The 20126-nt window shown below is 37.6% G+C and overlaps 2 protein-coding genes across 4 annotated transcripts; both read right to left on the bottom strand.

Annotated features, from left to right (window-relative positions):
- Positions 1-2065: 2065 nt before the first annotated feature.
- Positions 2066-5596, bottom strand: LOC149932588 (late secretory pathway protein AVL9 homolog). Of its 3 annotated transcripts, none has more exons than XM_090156279.1 (14): positions 5374-5594; positions 5152-5272; positions 5005-5090; positions 4708-4936; positions 4562-4641; positions 4428-4497; positions 4146-4365; positions 3571-4084; positions 3264-3507; positions 3037-3147; positions 2846-2969; positions 2720-2776; positions 2518-2606; positions 2066-2460 (listed from the first exon to the last, which is right to left on the bottom strand). In XM_090156279.1, the coding sequence occupies exons 1-14, from the start codon at positions 5434-5436 to the stop codon at positions 2279-2281; spliced, it is 2190 nt and encodes a 729-aa protein (XP_090012405.1). In that variant the 5' UTR covers positions 5437-5594; the 3' UTR covers positions 2066-2278. The 3 variants fall into 3 exon arrangements, 2 of the variants coding, with proteins under 2 accessions (XP_090012405.1, XP_090012406.1); XR_016472897.1 differs by having other exon boundaries at positions 2400-2460; positions 2518-2619; positions 5374-5596; XM_090156280.1 differs by lacking the exon at positions 5152-5272 and having other exon boundaries at positions 5413-5589.
- Positions 5597-14363: 8767 nt separating this feature from the next.
- LOC149932587 (uncharacterized) lies at positions 14364-15959 on the bottom strand. The gene has a single exon (XM_090157143.1). The coding sequence runs from the start codon at positions 15957-15959 to the stop codon at positions 14364-14366; it is 1596 nt and encodes a 531-aa protein (XP_090013269.1).
- Between the last annotated feature and the right edge of the window lie 4167 nt (positions 15960-20126).

Below are 20126 nucleotides of genomic sequence, written 5' to 3'. Positions count from 1 at the left end.
TCAAATTAATCATAATCATTATCACTATTTAAAGATCAAGAATTATCTTAAGGTTAAAATTCTTTGCAATTTAATAAAACTCCTCTTTCATTTAAGGTCTTCTATAATGCTAAAATAGGATTACTAGTTCACCAAATCTACAAAAAACTTTATACGCATCCAATTTCAAACCATACCATGTACTTAATTTTACAATGACTACTTTCATCGTTATACAAACCACAGAGGTAAAGATTATGTGGGAAAATAACTACATAAAACGTCATATGATACTTCCCTCTGACACTTTCCAGATAAGTCATAGGAAAATATTTTTCCTACCTGAGATTAGGGTCAGCCGGGCGTTAGTACGAAGATGGAACCTCGCTGATAATGTAACTTTGGCCAGATATCACGGAAGCAAAACTTTGGTTTTGCTCCCACAGCAGAAGAGTCCATTCTAGAAAAAAAGAAATGATCAAAATTTAGAACATATGAACAAATTAATTTAGTTAAATCTCTTCTAACCTACCTTGACTTCAGGAAACCATTACGACCATAGTAACCAATTTTTTCAGTAATAGAAAGAAGCCAATTCTCCCGTCAAATTATCATAAAGACCTCTTTAAAAAATGGGATAGAAATGGTTAAGTGAATGACAAATGTAACCTATATGCTTATTGGAAATCGTTAACTTAAACACTACTAAAAGAAATATAATATAATATCAATTAAAATTAAGTTAATTTGCAATGAAAATATCACTAGTTATGGGTTTTTAAAACAAAATCCTTTCATACCAAGCAAATTTGGGTGCTATTTTTATTAAAATTGTTGTTCTAATGGTAATAAATTTTTCTCTTAGATCTTATGTTAGAAGTGTTTAGGGATATACTGATTTGTTTGATTGCTACAAACATTGACAAATTTACTAGTGTAACAAATAGTGTTTCAATATTCAATTTTTATAAGCTAACAATTTAAATTCTTTAAGCCTTGTTGTGCTAATTCAATAAATTTTCTTGCTAGTACCAGTTATTGTGTAACGAGTAGGGGCTTACATAAACATTTAGTTTACATATACCAATTTGGACTTTGATAAACCACCTAATCAGTTTTTAATGAGTAAACCTTCATTATAGTAGTACTATAGCAAATTAGCAATTCCTCATAAAATAATTGACCTAGGCTTAATTTCCCAAGTTATTTCAAAGATAGATTAAATAATCATTTAGGGGCAGTGCTTTGGGGTGGAAATTAATTCCTGTAATGTGGGAGTCAGTGGTGTTCAATGGACTTATATACATAGAATTCAAATTACTGGGTCTCCTATGACACTTACAATGATCCTTAATCCAGGATTAAGGTCTATCACGTCACATCACGAAATAGATTATCACATCATTGACTGAAGCATGAAGGAGGAGACTCTTGCTTGCAATAAAATGTTACTAGTCAAATGTTAAGGCTTAAATACGAGCCTTGGTTAATACAGATTTGTCGCTTTCCATTTCGGAGGCATTACGGGGTCAAGCGACGATACTCGACACTTCAGATTAATTTTACCTTTAGTTAACTAGTAAGCGCGTTATTTTTTTTAATTAAAAGGTTCAATAAAATAAAAAAGTAACGAAAATACTTCAAAAAGCTTTGTCAAAAACTAAAACAATCATACCATCGGTCGTCGACGGACCGTCGTTAATCACTTGTCACCGAACTGTGGAAGTAAAAAAAAATGGAGGGAAAAAAAGTTTCTTTTCGCTTATTGGCTAAATGAACATACGACTTCCGGTTTAAAAAGTAGTGAAGTTTTGAACTACGAGGTCACGCGTCACCACTTTTAATTTCACTTCCAAATAATAATAATAATACAAGAACACTCAAATCCATTTTAAATACATTTATTTATGTGTGGCTATTTTAAACCGTTTAGGAACACAGTACAATTTCTTAGCAGCTAATTGAATAGTTTCTATAATTTTTTAGCTTATAAGAACAATAAATAATTGCAATGATTTTAGTTTCATAAATATTTCGTTAAACCAAAGACAATAAAAAAATAAAAGTTCAATGATACATCAAGTTATACAATATTCACACTGTACAGAAAATAGTATAAATGCACTTTAATGCAAAATAAACTGTGGTAAAAATTATACCTGGAATGCATTTTAAGTTAAATTATTTTCCTAAACAAATATTACAAGGCAACAATAAAATAATTCAATGTTAAAAGGGGGGCAAAGAAATCGTTCAGATTGGCCATTTTTTAAAATTTGTAACAGTTTCTCATAGTGCACTAGTTTAAAGAATTGCTATCTATGGCATGTTTAATATTTTCAAACCCCATAGAATTCTCTCTGCTCATGGATTTGATTTCATAAAAGTTATCTCCTTCATCTTCATTCTGAGAGAGTTGAGGAGTGTTGATGGTATTAAACCATGATGACATAAAACTCTTAGCACTTGTAATGGCTCCTCCTAGAAATTATATATTTTAAAAATGCCTATGCTAATGCAAACAACTGTCAAACTCACCAACAACTCGTCCCGTTTGCATAACTACTTTCCCAGTATTAGCAACAGCTTGATTAATTTTTTTCCCCTTTTCCGAACTCTGCATGGAACTATCGAAACCAACTAATATCACTCGAAAATGTTCTAGCAAACACTTATATGCCTGTTCTCTCACAATCAATTACCATAAAATACGATAAATTAAAATATATTTTGTTCTTACTGTGAAATTTTAAGTTTCATGTCTGCCATACTGATTTGCGCCCTTTGATATGGATGTCTTAATAAAAAAACTATATTGAAGAAACTTTGAATAACAAAATGAATTACAAATATTGAAATATCCAACCTGGCTTCCACTTCCTGCAAACCAGTGTAATGTTTCTGACTACTGCTCCACACTCGATAATTATGTGTTGTCTGCCAAGCTTGAAAGAAACTCGAGTTGAATGCTTCTTGTTCTCTAATGTTATCTAAAAAAATTACTCTGATATTATTTAATCTTGAACTAAAATTTTGAAATAGCAACAAAAACATCACCTCTAAGTTCAGCAGTTCTCAGTAGGCTGAGTAAATAAACTCTAAATTGAGCTCTTAACCACTCATCTCCTCCTTCCCACCCAGTTCCATCTAAGAACACATCTTTGTCATCTAATTTTTAAATTTAAATACCATTAATAAATTTAATTTCTGCTTTTAAAATTCAGAAGAAACAACCTTAATAAAAATGCTTAAATTTAAATTTTTACCACAAACTTTTTCAATACCTAATGAAATGTGCTGTACTAAGTTTTCTGCGAATCTTAAATCCTCTATAGTTAGTTGAAGTTGTTTTCTCAGTTCAATGTCAATAATGTCAATTTTCCCTTCATCAACTTCTATTAACACGTCAAAAAGATGCCGTTTCTGTTTGAACAGAATATTCGTCGCGCCCACCATGAAACTTCTAATGTTTACATCACTTAACAGATCAATAAATGGCAGCGAAAGATATGGTAAGCAAACAGCACCCTGGGAAAGGTGATAAAAGTTATTTCTTTTTGCAATGGATTTTAAAAGCTGCGAATAACAAACCTTCGTAAAAATGGCAAGAGGAAGGCCGCAAGAGTCCAATTCTAAAGTTAACAGGCTAGAAGTGGAGGGCAAAGAGCTAAGAACAGCTTTGTCAGTAGCGGCACTGTCCATCCTCTCCACTTTTTCCTTTAGGGACTTTTCAACTTCTTCTCTATGGACAAGATGGTCTCCTAGGTGGTGATGAGGGGACAGACCTTCATGAACTTTTAAAGATTGCATTTCTGCCCGGGAACTAGAATTATGGCTCTGAAGACTATTGCTTTCTGTAAAATCCGGTATGTACCACTCCGAATTTGAGCCATTGCTTCGAATAGATGAAAGTGAGCTGCATTTATCTTTCCCACTAGAGGCTTCACCGCCTCCTTCTAAGTAATCATTAATTTCCCTCAAAAGTTCTTCCTCAGAATCATGGCTCTTATTCCTGTTTAACCCTTTCGTATTGTCATCACTTGGACTAGAGCTTTTATCTAAAGATTGCAAGCTTCCCTGATAACTTGCACTAGTGTTTTCAAACCTAAGTGCAAAATTTTTCGGTATTATACTACCAGCAGCTTCATTTCTAAAAACAGAACTACCTGTTGCCGAGCACATTCCCATTATTGTCACTGATATTTACAGAAACATCTCTATTTGTTAAGGACAAATCGGAAGTATCACTTTTGACTAGAATAGGGTTTTTATCTCGCTGGTAGCTAACTTCCAGATAGTCACTATCTTTGTGATCGTGAATTTGAAGGGAGTCCATTTTTACAAAGATTCCAGATGCAGCTTCTTTGAGACCTTTTTCCAACATTCCTAAAATAATGTAAATTTAAGAATTATAGTTTTTAATCAAGGTTAATTTGAATTTTAAATACCAGGGACTAGTGAGCAAAGAGTTAAAATACTACAACATAAATCCTCCACAGGGGATTTGAAGAAAAGAACCTATTTTGAGTTTTTTTAAAGTCAGAATGCCATACTTTTTAAGCCAACATGTTAAACAACTCACTTTTCGTTCCAGAAGAAGAAGTTTAAACAAAATTATAATTTTATGGCGAAATTGGACGATTAGGTCACGGACAGATAAACCTGAAACCAACAACAGAGTTTGTTTATAATAAGTTTAAGTTTGACATCATTAATGAGAAATCATACCTAGAAAAACTTGGGACCCCCACAATGAATCTTCAGACAAGCATATGTTAAGGTTCTTATAGGTTTCTTCCAATAAAGAAACTTTGGAAAAGTCTCTCTCGTCAAAGTAAGCATGGGTGATTAATTCTAATTTGGTTTGTATCATTCCGTATAATGGCAAAGTACTAATGACGCATACACTTTTTTGGACCGTTCCACGCGTAATGTCAGAGCTTTTATTCAGAAGTTTCTAACACCCAACATGCAAAAGGAGAATCATTATAACAGTAAGATAAACACTTAACATAATAGACATACTTCTGAATTCATCTGTCGGAAACATGATACGCCAAAAACAGTTTCTTTGGGATTATCAAGAGCCGGGAGATGAAAATATATCGTATCTAAAGAAAAGAGATTGAATAATAAATACTGGAAAATTAAAAACAAATCAATAAAGAGAACCTTTTTCAAAATTATGGGCCCCATCAGGTAATCCTAATGAAGGCAAATGTTTCCATAATTCTGGAAGTTCACTAGAATCTAATGGTTGACCAGGTATCAGTGAAGGATAGCTGTATTCAACCTTTAAATAAAGCAACATTATCATTTATTACGCTATTTAGAATAACACTGATCGTTTCACTTTAGTAAAAAATTATGAAAGCAAAGGCCTAAATTATATACCTGACAACCCTTCTTATGATGAAAACCTATTACAATTACATGTAAAATTGGTGGCGACTGCATTTTTGCTTCGTATACAACATATAATCTATAGTTTTAAAACATTTTACATAATCTTAGCATTAAAAACAATAAAAAAAGTAAGGATAATTATTTCCCCATCACTCTGAAGCTTTGAACTTAAAAGTTAACCATTATTCGTAGTATTAATCCTACCATGATGCTACTAAACAGAGGGTTTTACCAACTTGGAAATAACGTCAGCGTTTCCATGGTGACCACTAGTCCACTGGTGAAACCATTGAGTTGGGAATATCAAAGATAATCTAGGCTACGGGGAATATTAATCTAGAGATCCAATCAAATCTGCTCCCCGCGAAACAAGTTTTTGAAAATTACGAATGTGTCGTCTCCTCTAAAATGAAGAGAAAACGTTATCATATGACCCGTGGCGCCATCCATTATTTTTGAAAAACAAAATCTTTTTGCCAGAAAACTCGTCTTATTTGAACGAACCATAGAGAGATAGACGGCGCCACGGGTAGAATGATAACGTTTTCTCGTCATTTGGGAGCAGACGACAGTGTTCTTATTTTAAAAAACTTGTTTCGTGAAATACTGAAATCTGGCGTTTCGATTGGACCTCTAGATTAATATTCCCAACTCAATGGCGCTAACACACGATCACTATTGCCCCCTATTGGGAAAAACGCGCGATCGCGGACCTACGTCATTTTGGGAGCAAATTTTTTAGGGACAGTTTTCAAAAATAATACACGTGGTCGTCGTAGTAAATATCCTGGAATATTTATTCACAGTTATCATATATAGTGTGGTTATTAAAGGAAGTACTTATTTTTATACGTACTAAGTTCATAATTAGTATAATATATATAATTATTTAATATTAAACATATACTTTCCTAGAATCGTTAAAATTTATCAAAAAATGAGGGGCCAAATAGGGCAGGATTTTCGAATTACAACCGCCACTTATTTCCGAATTCCGACTCAGTCATCACAAGATGGCGTTCGGGAAACCGGAAACTTGCTTGATTTTGCCCTCAATTTTTTTTTATTTTTTTCCTCCTTTTCCCCCCTACTAAAATGGCCGCCTGTGTCTTTTAGTGGACGGCCGATTTAGTACGCGTGAAGGTACCAGAGTCATGTCCTGGATTTATCATTATTTGGCCCATGCTCCAACTATAGAAATAGAAATGAGACTAGAAGCACGATTAGATTGTGGTGAGATGTACAAGTTAGAAGGCTGCCATAAGAGTGGAATCACCAGTATTCTTTGTGGGAGCACGCCATCTATTTTAAAATATTTGAAGTTTACTTTTTTTTCAATGGATTAGTAGCGATTCCATTCTCATGGCAGCCTTCTAACTCGTACATCCATAGAAATCTCATAGGTGACTAGAATGCTGCGGTGTAAAACCGTGTAACCATAGATTCCAGAGATGGGCGAAACTCTAAACGCTCTCAACACTCTCCCTCTAGAGTGCGAGTGTTCGTCGAAAGAGGGGATTTTTTGTTGTTTGTTCTCACAAGGCCGTCCACATTCTGTCTCCAAAACGCTTTGTATTACCGAACTATGCTACTTGTCCCGACAGTTACTGAAATAAACCAAGTAATAAGTAAATCTGAAGTATTATTTTTTAAGACGACATTATTTGTAAGGTAAAGAAGTAGTAGAGAACCAGACTGTTTACTGTACTGAATTAGGTTAAAACTCTACTGGTTCGATATACATACAACATATTAGAAAACAAACTAGGTTATTATCAGTAAAACGTTATCTTGTTTACAAACACCGAAGATACATAAAGAAACGGTAACGCGTAATTTGAACATAGTCAATATCGATTGGTTTTTTTTCCTTTTCTTCAACACTTGCCCTCGATGAAGGCCTCATAGAAATCTCATAGGTAACTAGAATGCTGCCGCCTACGGCCGAGCTTGACGCCAGTTCGCCTTGAACCTTCAGCCAATGAGAGGCCGGAGAGTGGTTCCGCCAAGGAGGATAATAATCCTTCTAGGATCCGCTACTATAGCGGGAGATAGGTGACGTCATTATCTCCGGTGACATTAAATTCTTGGCAGAACCACTCTTTGAGCTCTGATTGGCTGAGATCTGGCTATCGTCTGCCACGGCGTTTGGCCCATTTGCCAGTTACACGGCAGCATTCTAGTTACCTATGAGATTTCTATGGAAGGCCTTGTCATACGCGTGTAGATTTAACTACCGGTGTAACCAGTGAAAGGCTCTGCCGGTAATACCCCTGTAGCATTAGGGTGTCGGTCAAGAGTCGGGTATGGGTCTAAAAGTCGTTTTCAGGTCGACGACCGTATGCCGACTCAAATTGTTCAATTTTTTCAAACCCCAAAAATTACAAATTTCGATTTTGAGACTTTATAATGTCGGCAAGTCGACTTTAATGTACAGTCGATATGCCGACTTGATAAGGACCACACTTGTATTTTTTTTTCATATTTTTAAAATAATTGTATTTTATTGTATAATTATACTTGAAGTTAATTTTTACTAATTATGATTAATTAATTTTTAGAAATTAATTTGCATAAGAAGTTACTTCCCCTGTAGCAAATTAGAGTCGGGCCGAAGTCGGCAAAAGGTACTAAACACTAAAGTCGGCCGACCTTTGGATTGAGGGTCGAAATGTCGTAGGGGTAAAATGATCGGCCGACTACAAAACGTCGACTCTTTACCGACAATTAATAGACCTAAGAACCGACTCCGAAACGACGTCGGGCCGACTTTATATTAATGCTTATTTCCGACCCAAAACTGATCTCATAATTAGATTTTCGAATACAAATAAGTTTGAAGAAAAAATAAAAGTGAATAAAAAATTCATCATCATCAAATAGTCACAAAATAATTAAAATATCGCCTTTTCCTAAATAAGTATGGTCGGTTTCATAAAGTTAATGTCAAATCCAATAATTAAATGTAAGGTCTATTTTAAGTTGGATAATGGTCAGCATACCGACCATATATAGTCCCAAAAAAGGATTTACGGTTTTAGTGTCGAAAAACGTGCCGACGTTTTTAGGTCGGCATTGTCGTCGACTATAAACCATCGAATTGGGAATAATACTGCTAGAATTAAAATTACGATTTCAGTTGCCATGGTTACGCGGGACCGAATCTGATAAGACTACGAAATTCATCTTTATAATTAGGTGGTAGCGCCATCTATATTTTGTAAAGTTATATGGCTAAAAATAAATAATTATTAGCTACCTCACCATAACGTGAGTTAAAAAGAATCGTGTTGAAAGAATAAAATTATTTTTAAACAACTTCAAAGGTTTGTTTGTTACGATAAATCATACATTTCAATTTCGCATTAAAAAATTCAATTGCAATAGTTGCCACCAATAGAGACAGATGCCACCACGGTAGAACGATAAAGTTGATAAAGTCTCCTTATGGAACGAAATTGGTCCCGCGCCAGCCAGATTTAGTTGTACCTCTATTTATTCCCAACTCAATGCTATAAACCGACTTTTCGACCGTACCCCGACTCTAAACCAAAGACTATATATAAATAGACTGGCGTGTTCAATGGCTCAACTTGCAAACGATAGCAGACGCTGGTCAAAATTTTCCCCGCGCTTCAGAGTGCTACTAGTGGCGCCTCTAACGGCTGGTCAAATGCTTCTCCCGTGTTTCGAAAGTGTTAACAGGTTTTTTTGTATGGAGACGCCTGTCTAGTAAGCGAAGCGTATATAGTCTTTGCTCAAAGCCGACTTCATGTGTTACAGGGGTTTGCGATTTACGATATTATTTTAAAATATTAATTCCTGATTTTTATTGATATTGATTAATTACACTCTAAATAGATTAAGAAATTTAAAATGTATTAATAAATAGGCCTATTGATACGAACACAAAGGTTTTTCAAACGCTTCATAGTTTAAAAAATTCAAATGCACGCGCCAGTTGATACTTTCGCAGCGCCATCTCCGGACTAGCAGCATGTTAGAAGTTTATAGGCGAACTCGCTTGAGATGAGAGGTGTAATTGTTGACTTGTGCGCTTAATTTTCTATTCAAAATTAATGGAAAAATCATTGAGATCTTGAGAAATACATTAAATCGATACTAACAAAGTAAGTTTTTCAATAATATATCAATATAAATAATATCTATATCAATTAATTATAGCTTTGTGAACAATGTTTTGCATGAGCTGTTAGGCCTTGGCAATTACAAGGTCATGTGCAAAATAGACTACAACATTAAAAGATAATGATATTTGTTAAAAGTATTTGAATTGTAATTGTGTTTACGTATTAAAATCTAGAAGCTTAATTAAAATGTTTCTTTTCTATATCACTACTATATTAATTCTATGTGCTTCGCCAAAAGATTTTCCGTCTTGTATATTGTTTACAAAATAATTGAAAATTATTATCGATTCAATCTCAGCTAAAATACTGTTAAGGCATCAAATTGGTATTAAGTGGGAGTTCCGAAGTCCGATTTAATTTGACGTCGGCACAACGTCGTTTCACAGTCGGAATTGTATGTATATGAAGTTAGCCCAACGTCGTTTCCGAGTCGGAAATACGCCTTTGTGAAGTCGGGCCAACATCATTTTCGAGTCGGAAATATTCCTCTGTGAAGTCGGCCCATAGTCATTTCTGAGTCGGCCCATAGTCATTTCTGAGTCGGCCCATAGTCATTTCTGAGTCGGCCCATAGTCATTTCTGAGTCGGCCCATAGTCATTTCTGAGTCGGCCCATAGTCATTTCTGAGTCGGCCCATAGTCATTTCTGAGTCGGCCCATAGTCATTTTTGAGTCGGCCCATAGTCATTTTTGAGCCGGCCCATTGTCATTTTTGAGCCAGCCCATTGTCATTTTTGAGTCGGCCCATAGTCATTTTTGAGCCGGCCCATTGTCATTTTTGAGCCGGCCCATTGTCATTTTTGAGCCAGCCCATTGTCATTTTTGAGTCGGCCCATAGTCATTTTTGAGCCGGCCCATTGTCATTTTTGAGCCAGCCCATTGTCATTTTTGAGCCGGCCCATAGTCATTTCTGAGCCGGCCCATAGTCATTTCTGAGTCGGCCCATAGTCCTATCTGAGTCGGCCCATAGTCATTTCTGAGTCGGCCCATAGTCCTATCTGAGTCGGCCCATAGTCCTTTCTGAGTCGGTCCATAGTCCTTTCTGAGTAGGACATACATCGGGAGTCAGTCGAATTTTTTTGTCGATCGACGGTCGGCCGACTACTTTTCTACTAGGACATTTCGACCTTTCAGAGTGGGGTGGCCCGACAGTAGGCCGACCTTTCTGTTTTAAGACACTAGCCGACGTCGGCCCGACTCTAAAATGCTACAGGGGTAGTTTCGCGAAGATATCTTCACTCGGAACGTAGGTTATATTAATGAATCCATTGCTGAACACACTCTCTTACTATGTACTGTCGAACGCTAGCCTTCTGTTTCGTGATTGTTCCACCTGCATCTGTTTACACACGGAAAAACCATTTGTTCCCAATAATTTAACGTTCACCGTGGTGGAGTGATCAAGTCGTAGACTCCGTGTTTGTCTATCGCCCTTTTCCACTCGGTGGAATCAAAATTGGAATGAGCTTCTTCAATTGTTTTTGGCAAAGCGTCGCGTATAAGAAAAACTTTATCTGCAGGAGAGCAGACACTACATGATGGCTTCCTCAGCTTTGAGCGATCCCTCAGGACAGGGCCGTCAGCTCTGGCTGGACATGTTTTGGGTAGTTCGACGGGTAAGGCATCTGTGACTTCTCGTTTCTCGACGTATCTGGTAGTCACGTCATCTCTTGACCTGACGGATCTGATAGTCGCGTCATCCCCACTCTCATCTGATTCCGATGTTGCATCATGAGAGTTCGTCGACTGCTCACTCTGGCTAAAGGCATCTTCCGAACCAGGAATCCACGTCTCCACGACGAATTTCTCGGGACTGAGCCGACCGTCCCGAGACCGTAAGACATTTGTGCTCAGGAACGTAGACTCGTTATTCGTTGGAATTTTATTCGTAGCCGTATAAGTTTTCTTCCCCAGTTTCTTTCTCTTCACCTTTGGACTGTGAACGAAGCATTCTGTTCCGAAAAATCATAGGTGGTTAATGGACGGATTCGTCTTCCCAGTCGATAGCTCATACGGTGTCTTCCCGGCAATACGTGTCGGAGCCGTTCAGTTTAATACATACGTCGTGGTATTAACCGCCTAGGCCCCACAGCTTGGGTGGGAGATCTGAATTAACATTTACACTAACATCGCTCGGACGGGACTCCATAATCGTTTATCTCGCTTGGCTACCCCGTTCCGATCTGGGGTGTATGGTATTGACTCGCGATTTCATCCGGTGAAACTCGTCGTGTACGTTCTCAGTACCGTTGCCGGTTACCAACTCTAGAACAGTGTACCTGTGGGTTTTAAAAAGAGCAATAAAGTTTTTAAATGGTCGACCACATCAGATTTCTTCGGCAGAAAATACGTGACCCTCAAGCCAGAGTATTTATCCTTAAGAAGTAGATAGTATCTCTTGCCCTTCATAAACGGTGTTGGCGATAGTCCGTAGAGGTTAGATTGAATCCGGTCTCCAGGTCTTTCAGCCTTGTCCAAACGAGTGCTTAAACTGTATCTGGTCATTTTGCTATACATACAGGCTTTTCAGCGCTTGTCAATCTTCGACTCAACCACTTCATAGCAGAGTATCTTTAGCGTAGCTGCAACGTGACGCTTATCTTGATGACCAAAGCGTTCGTGCCAGACTTGGAGATTGCCTTTCTTTCATTCTTTGGATCAGCTGCCAGATGTACGGATTTTCTCGACCTTTCTACTGTGATGTCCAGACGGAATAGGTGCTCGAATTTCCCAGGTAGACGCATTTTTTGGGTTCCCTCGGCATTCTCGCACAGGCCGCGTGACTTTGCCGTAGCTCTAAATTCCAAGCCATTGTTCTCCTAACTGCACTTTTCAACCAAAAGACATACAAGCGAAATCTCTGATATGCTAGACATTGTGAATGACCTCTCGATGTAACTCCTTTCCGATGCGGAATACTACTGCAAGGCCACCTTCACCATCTGCAGACAGCTGGGCTTAATTTCCGACCTGGACATTAGCTGGGGTGTTGAACTTCCGGAATCGTGCGTACTTTCCACTGCTACCTCGTGTATGGCCACCTCCCCCGTCGCCTTCATCCTTCGGTTCCTTACGGTGATCATGTTCTGGACCTTCCTTGACAGTGATGACCAGATAAGGGTTCGAGCGCTACTGAAAGCAACTCGGAACTTCTTTTTGATAACGGTTCCATTCGATCACCAGTGACGACGTCGAAAATATCTCAGATCGTGAGAATGACAATGACCTCCCGTTTCAAGCTCCTCCCGTTTTCTGGTCCAGTCAGTTTCTCAATGTCGTGTCGAGGAAGCCCATCAATCGTGATCAGGAAAGATCAGGAACTTATTGATTTCCGGATACTCACCTAGTCGTTTCGTGGTTTGGACGGTGATATCAGTGGCGCAGTGGAAGCGTACTGGGCCCATAACCTATTGAAGTTTTAATCTCATTGCATAGTCAATGAAATAAATCGACAAAATAGTAGGGTTGTGTGCGTACTCGAACTTGACCTCGAATAAGTAATTGAAGAATACTCGTTGATTACGGAGTACCAAAAAATTTGCATATTCGGGTACCACTCGAATAACCTGCTTTCTAAACTGGTTGAGTAATTGTTTTTTCTATCCTCGTTGCTTCAAAGTTCAAAGATGGATTTTTACAACTTTTTGGGGGGCAATAAACGGTACATACAAAGTTGTGCAAACTGTGGTTCGTCTAAATTAAAGGAATATTTTTCAGCATTGAAAATTACTTTATATTTCATAATTACTTGAATAAAAACAGCTCCTAATCAAGTTCTCGATAAACCGACGTGTTAAAAATATTACTAGAGGATTTCCTTTTAGTTACTCTTGTTTGTGATGGCTATATATATATAATCACAAAGGAGAGAGGGGGAAAAGCTGAGTTAAGTTACACAAGTAGGTAAAGTTTTAATCCAGGAAGTAACATGACCTCGGAATGCTCTTGAAGATCTTAAATCAATTAGATCGGAAGGAAAATTGTTCCAGTCATTTGTCACACGTACAGAAAAAAGTTGTTGCTTGACAGACGATTTCACAATGGGTTTTCGCAATGATGCCCTCGTGTTAATGTGACAGATGAAGGCACAAATAATTGTTTTAAAGTTGAGTCAATCCTCCCATGATAAATGTCGTGTAAAAAAACCAAATCGTTGACGCGGTGGCGATCAGACGGAGACCAAAGTTTTAAGCTGGCATCGCGCTGGTGGGGAGCATTTTTTTGGAAGTTGCGCGTTAGTTTGGTAAACCGATTACGCGCCTTTGTAATGAGTGTCATTGGAGTGATAAGCGCAGGGGACCAGATAACGGAGCCATGGTCTATGATCGGTAGAATCAAGGAAGTGTAAATAGTTTTCATAAAGGCTTCACTATAAAAGAAAAAATTTCGGCGTACAAGACCGGTAATAGAGTTCACACGAGCAACAACTTGTGCAGAGAGGCTTTGATACTTAAGTTTGTCATCAACTATTACGCCCAGATCTCTTACTTTAGTTACAGAAGGTATTGTGCAACCATGAATCGTATATGTAAAGTTTGGGTTTTTGGAGCCAAGGTGAAGGACTTCGCATTTAGAGATATTGAAATGCATGCCATGGTCAGTAGTCCAATTAAGTACCACGTTTAAGTCAGCTTGTAGGCGTGCACAATCCAAATCATTCGAAATAGCCATATAAAGCTTTGAATCGTCAGCAAAAAGTAGGATAATTGCGTTCCGAATGACTTCAGGCAAACTGATTATAAAGATATTAAATAGTAAAGGGCCCAGAACAGAGCCTTGGGGGACTCCGCTACGCAACTATTTACTCTCCCTTAAAAACAACACGTTGCTATCGATCAGTAAAAAAACTAACAAGCCAGTCAGACGCCTGACCAATAATACCAGCACGACAAATCACTTCCGCAAGGCCAGCGAATGGTATCGTATCAAAGGCTTTTGCAAGGTTGAGGTATAAAACATCAACAGACAAACCAGAGTCCAACCAGTTAGTCCAATCGGAGCTCGCGTGAAGAAGATTGGAGCTGCAAAACCTTCCGTGCAGAAACCCATGTTGGGACGGGTGAAAGAACTCCACTTCATTCAAAAATCGGCCCAATAATGACTTCACTATGCGCTCACAAACTTTGCAGACTTGGTTATTTAGGCTAATAGGTCTATAATTGGCCTTATTGGTACGCTTCCCTTTCTTATAAATGTTAGTAACATTATCTATTTTCCAAGACTGATGTACAACGCCAGAAGAAAAACTCGGATTAAATAATGAATTCAGAGGGTGACAAAGAGAGATGGCAAGTGTTTTTAAGAGATACGGGTGAATGCCATCGGGACCCGCAGACTTGGAACAATCCAAATTGATTAGCTGCTTAAAAACATCATCAGGCGTGTAAGCAAAAGTGTAAATACGAGGGCTCCCAAAAGCAACAGCACGGGATGGAACATTAGACGCAACCCTCGCAAAATGATCATTGAGTAGATTTGCTATGTCTTCAGGGTCCCTGATTACATTCCCAGAGTCATCTTCAAGATGGGAGACTTTAAAACGACTTATTCTTTTGCTAATGATATGCGCAAAAAAAGCTTTCGGATTTGTTGAAATCAAGTTGGCCAACTGATTTTCATGTTTGCGTTTGCACTTCCGAGCGGCATTCGTTAGAGCATTCCGAGCCTTTTTGTAGTTATCATAAGCTTGCTGAAGGAAATTATGAGACGCTTGCCGACGTTTAAGCCGAACGTACCGCTTCCAAGCAGAATCCTTCATTTTCTTAGACCTATCAGAGCGCACAAAGGAAGGGGTACGCTGACGAGGCTGTAGTTTTAACGGTACGTATCGTGAAGTGCCATCAAGAATTACGTCGCAGAAACTCTTCCAATTAGAGTCAATGGAACCCGAAGAGAGCAGAGCATCCCAGTCAATATTATTTAAATAAGCTCTGAAGTTGTCATAATCCCGTTTGAAGTAAATACGAGAGCTTCTATTCCAATTATCCCGGGGCGTAGGCGAGAAATCAATAAAGAATTCAACGACAGCATGGTCACTAGAGCCAATGGGAGGCGCAGTTCGGACATCAAAAACCAGGTTCGGGTCCGATGTAATAACCAGATCTAGAACATTCGCACGTTCGTGAGCTGAACCGGCACGAGTAGGGAGAGTAACCGTTTGATAGAGACCTGCATTAGAGACAACCTCAAGGAAAAATTTTGCTCCCTTAGTAGCATCAGGAGCAGCTTCAAACGCGATCCAGTCCAGTTTGGGATAGTTAAAGTCCCCAAGAATTAATATTCCATAATGATGAAGCGTACAATAGTCATTAGCAGTTTTTAAAATTTGCTTAACTTCTTCATGACTTGATAAACTAGGGGAACGGTAGAGAACACAGACGAGGAGCGAAGAGAATCCGTTAGAACACAAGACACTAAACAACATTATCAAATAAGTCCACCGAACAGACCAAAAAAAGACTTGAAACGTAGAGGGCAACACCTTGCCTTCCAGTTCAGCCTAAACTAAATCCTTTTCCTAAAAGATTAATTGGCGGTAAAAACCGAGGTTTCAATTCTTCTTGGTATGAAAAATATCAAATGATTAAATATTCAGTTGCAAAGGATGCAGTGTATTGTTTTTGTTGCCATCATTTTTTAGTCAGTAGAAACACTGCATTTCTAAAGGGATTTTCGGATTGGAAAAACATGGGGAGACAATTCGAAGAACACTTCACTTCCAACAAATCTTCTCACCAACTAGCCTACAAAATGTACTTAGACTACATGGAATCCAAATCCCGTGGATCAATAGTTTGCCAGGTTAACGACCACCATAGACTAGACGTTGTTAGAAACAGAGAGGTCCTATCTACACACGTGGAAGTTATTATTTTATGTGCCCAACAAGATTTAGCACTTCAGGGGAACACTTACACATCCGCCGACAATATTGGGAATAGGGGAAACTTTATTGTAATATTAGATCTTTTAAAAAGAAAATGTCCTGATTTAAACATCGAGCTTACCTATAGCTAGCCCTAGACCCCATTATATGAAATACAGTTTAATCAAAGATAATATAACTACGTACCCTAGATTCTAAATCACGGCGTTTCTCGATAGCGCGTTTTCTCGCGAGGCTTTACTGAGTTCGCGCCGGAAGTCGGAAAAATCGGGCTCCATAGCAGGCTGAGAAATAAGGAAATTCAATATATCCCAAGATTATATTACGAACCTTTACTTTTCTTTCGTTTAGAAACATTTTTAGAGCTACAGGCATGATCCATTATTGTTTTAAAACAATATAAAGCAAAAATATCTGGTATCTTGAAAACTGCGAGTCAAAAACCACGGCGCAATTTTCACTAAAACTTTACGATTTAACTAGATGTCAGTAGCCTTGCCAGCTCCATGGAGGCAGTTTTTTCCGACTTCCGCCGGGAACTCAGTAAGAGCTTGCGTTACGTGCAAGGATATATATTTCAAATCTAGGGTACGTAGTTATATTATCTTTGATTTAATTAAACGCAGGTGGCAATGTGGCAGACAGTGAGACTGAAACGATGGCATAGGCCTAACAAGCAACAAAGTCGGCCTAGCACCAAGGAATTGAAATAAATAACTGTAGAAAAGTTAAAAACAAAAATAATTCTTATAAACTTTTATATTTAAAAATTAATTAATAATTACCGTTCATGAAACGCATCGGAGAAAAACAATTATCCCATAGTGCTCAAACGATGTCAAAATATTTGGGTATGATAGTAGACGTTACCGACTTAAGCTATTAGATTCTTTTGGAAGTTTAAAAAAACAAACTCTTGAAATCCCACGACCACACAAATCGGTTCTATAATCAGGAGGGGAAATAAGGCGGTGACAGTGGGCAAATGACCAGTTTAAAAATTGCCCGGACCAGTTTATTAATTAAATCGGAGGGGGGTTAGTGGTACACTGGACTACTTAATTAATTCGAGGTAAATATTTTGAAATTGGTAGGTCGAAATGTTATATTATTAGTTATTGTATTTGAAGGTCTGTGTAACGGCGGCTGCGGCATGTTAGTACATTCTAATTGTAATTCACTAGGGCTGTGCGAGTAGTGGTTTTAGGCAATCGAGTCGGGTATCTAGTACGAAATTTTTTCATCGAGTATTCGAGTCGAGTCATATTGGAGTGGGATATAAAAGACTAGTATACTAACCGACTAGACTAATTATAGTAATTAATAGTAAAATAACAATAAATTTTTTTTTAAATTATTAATGTACCGTCTGTCCATATATTGCTTAGGAAGTTAAGACTCCTAAGTTCTAAAGCCAGCCGACATCCGAAACTAAAACTTAATAATATTGTTCGGATAAACACCGCGCAGGCGTAGTACGTATTAAAAACCGTGATCCATCCTCAAGGTCATTCAAAGTATTTGTTATTTCTACGTCTTTTAGGTACCGTTTATTATTTTCCCCCCAAAAGTTGCAAGAACCATCTTTGAACTTACAGCAGCTTAATCGAGTCATCGGGTACCCGACGATGCAGTTATTGTTACTCGATAATCGACGAGTATTTTCCAATTACTTATTCGAGGTCCAGTTTGAGTACTCGACTTCTAAAAATGCCGAGTAATCGATGATGATCGAGTACTCGCACAGCCCTAGAATTAAAACTATTAAAAACGGTTATGAGTTAAAACACGCTATTCTAATGTAGCAGACGAAGTCCACTCGTCGTGGTCCAGTTTATTTATTCTAGGCCAGGTGGGTCACTGGTCACTTGTCCACTTTAAAAAAATCCTAATTTCTCACCCTGTCCATAATGCTATTAAACTTACTTAGAGAAACGTTTCAGTTGAACAGCTATTTCAAATCATTTTGGCCTACTAATATATAAAAATAGACTGTGTCCGAAAAACTGTTGGTGATGGAAAACAAATTATTGAGCGTAGAAATTAGCTTAGACTAAAAATGCGGCAACGTTGTCCGCCCGTCGTCGTAAAACGTGTGAGTGAAATACAAAAATAGGGCGAAGACTTAAGTTATTTCATTCTTTTGGAAGTTTATAAAAACAAATTCTTGAAATCCCACGACCACACAAATCGGTTCCATAATGCTATTAAAATCACTTAGATAAATGTTTCAGTTAAACAACTAAAAGGCCCTTCAATAAAACATCTTTAAGGAAATCGCCAAGAAGTAATGTTTCCGAGAGCCAGGACCCGAAAGATATGGTTTATATAGTGCTTGTTGAAATAATGGAAAATTTCAACCTTTATGGTATGCATGTGGGCTTAGAAAAAACCCGATATGCTGTTAATAATAATAATAATAATCAGCTAGGCTAATACCCAAGGCACCACCTTAGGCCTAAGTCATCATGCGACTTTTGAAGCCCTTAATTCAGATGGCTCTCGGATATATTACTTCTTGGCAATTTCTTTGAAGATGTTTTATTGAAGCGCCCATTCAAACCACTATGGCCTACTAATATACGGGGTGTCCATTTTTAATCGAAAAAGTTATTTTTTTCAATAACCGTTGTAGTTAGAATTTTGAAATTTTTTGTGTGAATTGTCAGTACCGGGGGCCATTGTTGTAAATAATGTTTATCGATTTTAAAACAATATTTTCAAATTTTGAAAAAATAAATTTTGTTGTATTGGAGCTAGTCAAATTTTGCCAATGAGAAAAATGTAGAGCGACGTCGAACACATAAGAATAACGTTTGGTCGTTGAAAACAAAATCATTTTTCACGAAATAACACGTGTTTGAAAATTGACTTAACGGGTAAACAAAATAATTGGAAAAATCAAAAACTTTAATCTTTTGGATGCTGTGGAAGTCGTAAAACAATTTTATTTTATTAAATGAAATTTAATGAAAAATAACCAAAAAGGAAAACATTTTTTAATTGAAGAACCTCACCGAAATTCCAAAAACCAAATCCCCGAAATGAGATACGTGGTATCTTGAAAGTTCCCCGGGTATTTACTGATCGAAAATGTTCTATGGTAATTTAGCATTTGAATGAGAGTTAGAAATTTAGAATCTTGCATTAAATAAATAAATTTATTGAATTTTCAAGTACGAAGTCGGCTCAAATCGAGGGATAATACGGTCTCAGATAACCTGTACACCGAGTTCGTGCATTTAGCACTGTTAAAGGTACATATTTTCAAGAATTTGCGAGTTCCATTTAAAACTGTCAAAGGTACGGCAGTGTACACCGAGTTCGCAGAGTGTCTTACCCCTCAACTCAAATATACCACCATCAGCTGCAACACAGGCTTGCGCTCTAACAATTAGGTTTTCAAATGCACGCTCTATCATTTCAGGGGTTACTTCTTGGCATGCGTTTACAATTCGTTGCCTTAGATCATCTAAGGTATCAACCGGAGTAGAATAGACTATCTTTTATGAAATCGCAACGGAAAAAGTCTAACGGTTTTAAATCTGGCGATCAATCCAAATATCTAAACGCCCAAACTGAACTTGGTTGTGATGAGGGAATCCCCAATGCGGATTTTCGTCTTGGCAAATGTGGTAATTTTGATTATTGAAGGGACCGTCTCTAGAAATTGAACATTCGTCTGTAAACATAACATTTCGAAAA

This window comes from Leiobunum rupestre, chromosome 8 (assembly GCF_980474605.1).
Source record: "Leiobunum rupestre chromosome 8, qqLeiRupe1.1.hap1, whole genome shotgun sequence".
Lineage (NCBI taxonomy): Eukaryota > Metazoa > Arthropoda > Arachnida > Opiliones > Sclerosomatidae > Leiobunum > Leiobunum rupestre.
The sequence above is the reverse complement of the archived record's forward strand: the minus strand, read 5'-3'. Positions and strand labels throughout refer to the sequence as shown.

What these genes read in the sequence shown, in the direction of transcription:
- LOC149932588 (XM_090156279.1), bottom strand. Translation starts at nt 5,436, where the DNA reads ATGCAGTCGCCACCAATTTTACATGTAATTGTAATAGGTTTTCATCAT. An exon ending in GGGGTCCCAAGTTTTTCTAG is followed by an intron (nt 4,642 to 4,707) that starts GTATGATTTCTC and finishes TGTTGGTTTCAG; the next exon opens with GTTTATCTGTCCGTGACCTA. An exon ending in GAGAACTGCTGAACTTAGAG is followed by an intron (nt 2,970 to 3,036) that starts GTGATGTTTTTG and finishes TAATTTTTTTAG; the next exon opens with ATAACATTAGAGAACAAGAA.
- LOC149932587 (XM_090157143.1), bottom strand. Translation starts at nt 15,959, where the DNA reads ATGTTGTTTAGTGTCTTGTGTTCTAACGGATTCTCTTCGCTCCTCGTC.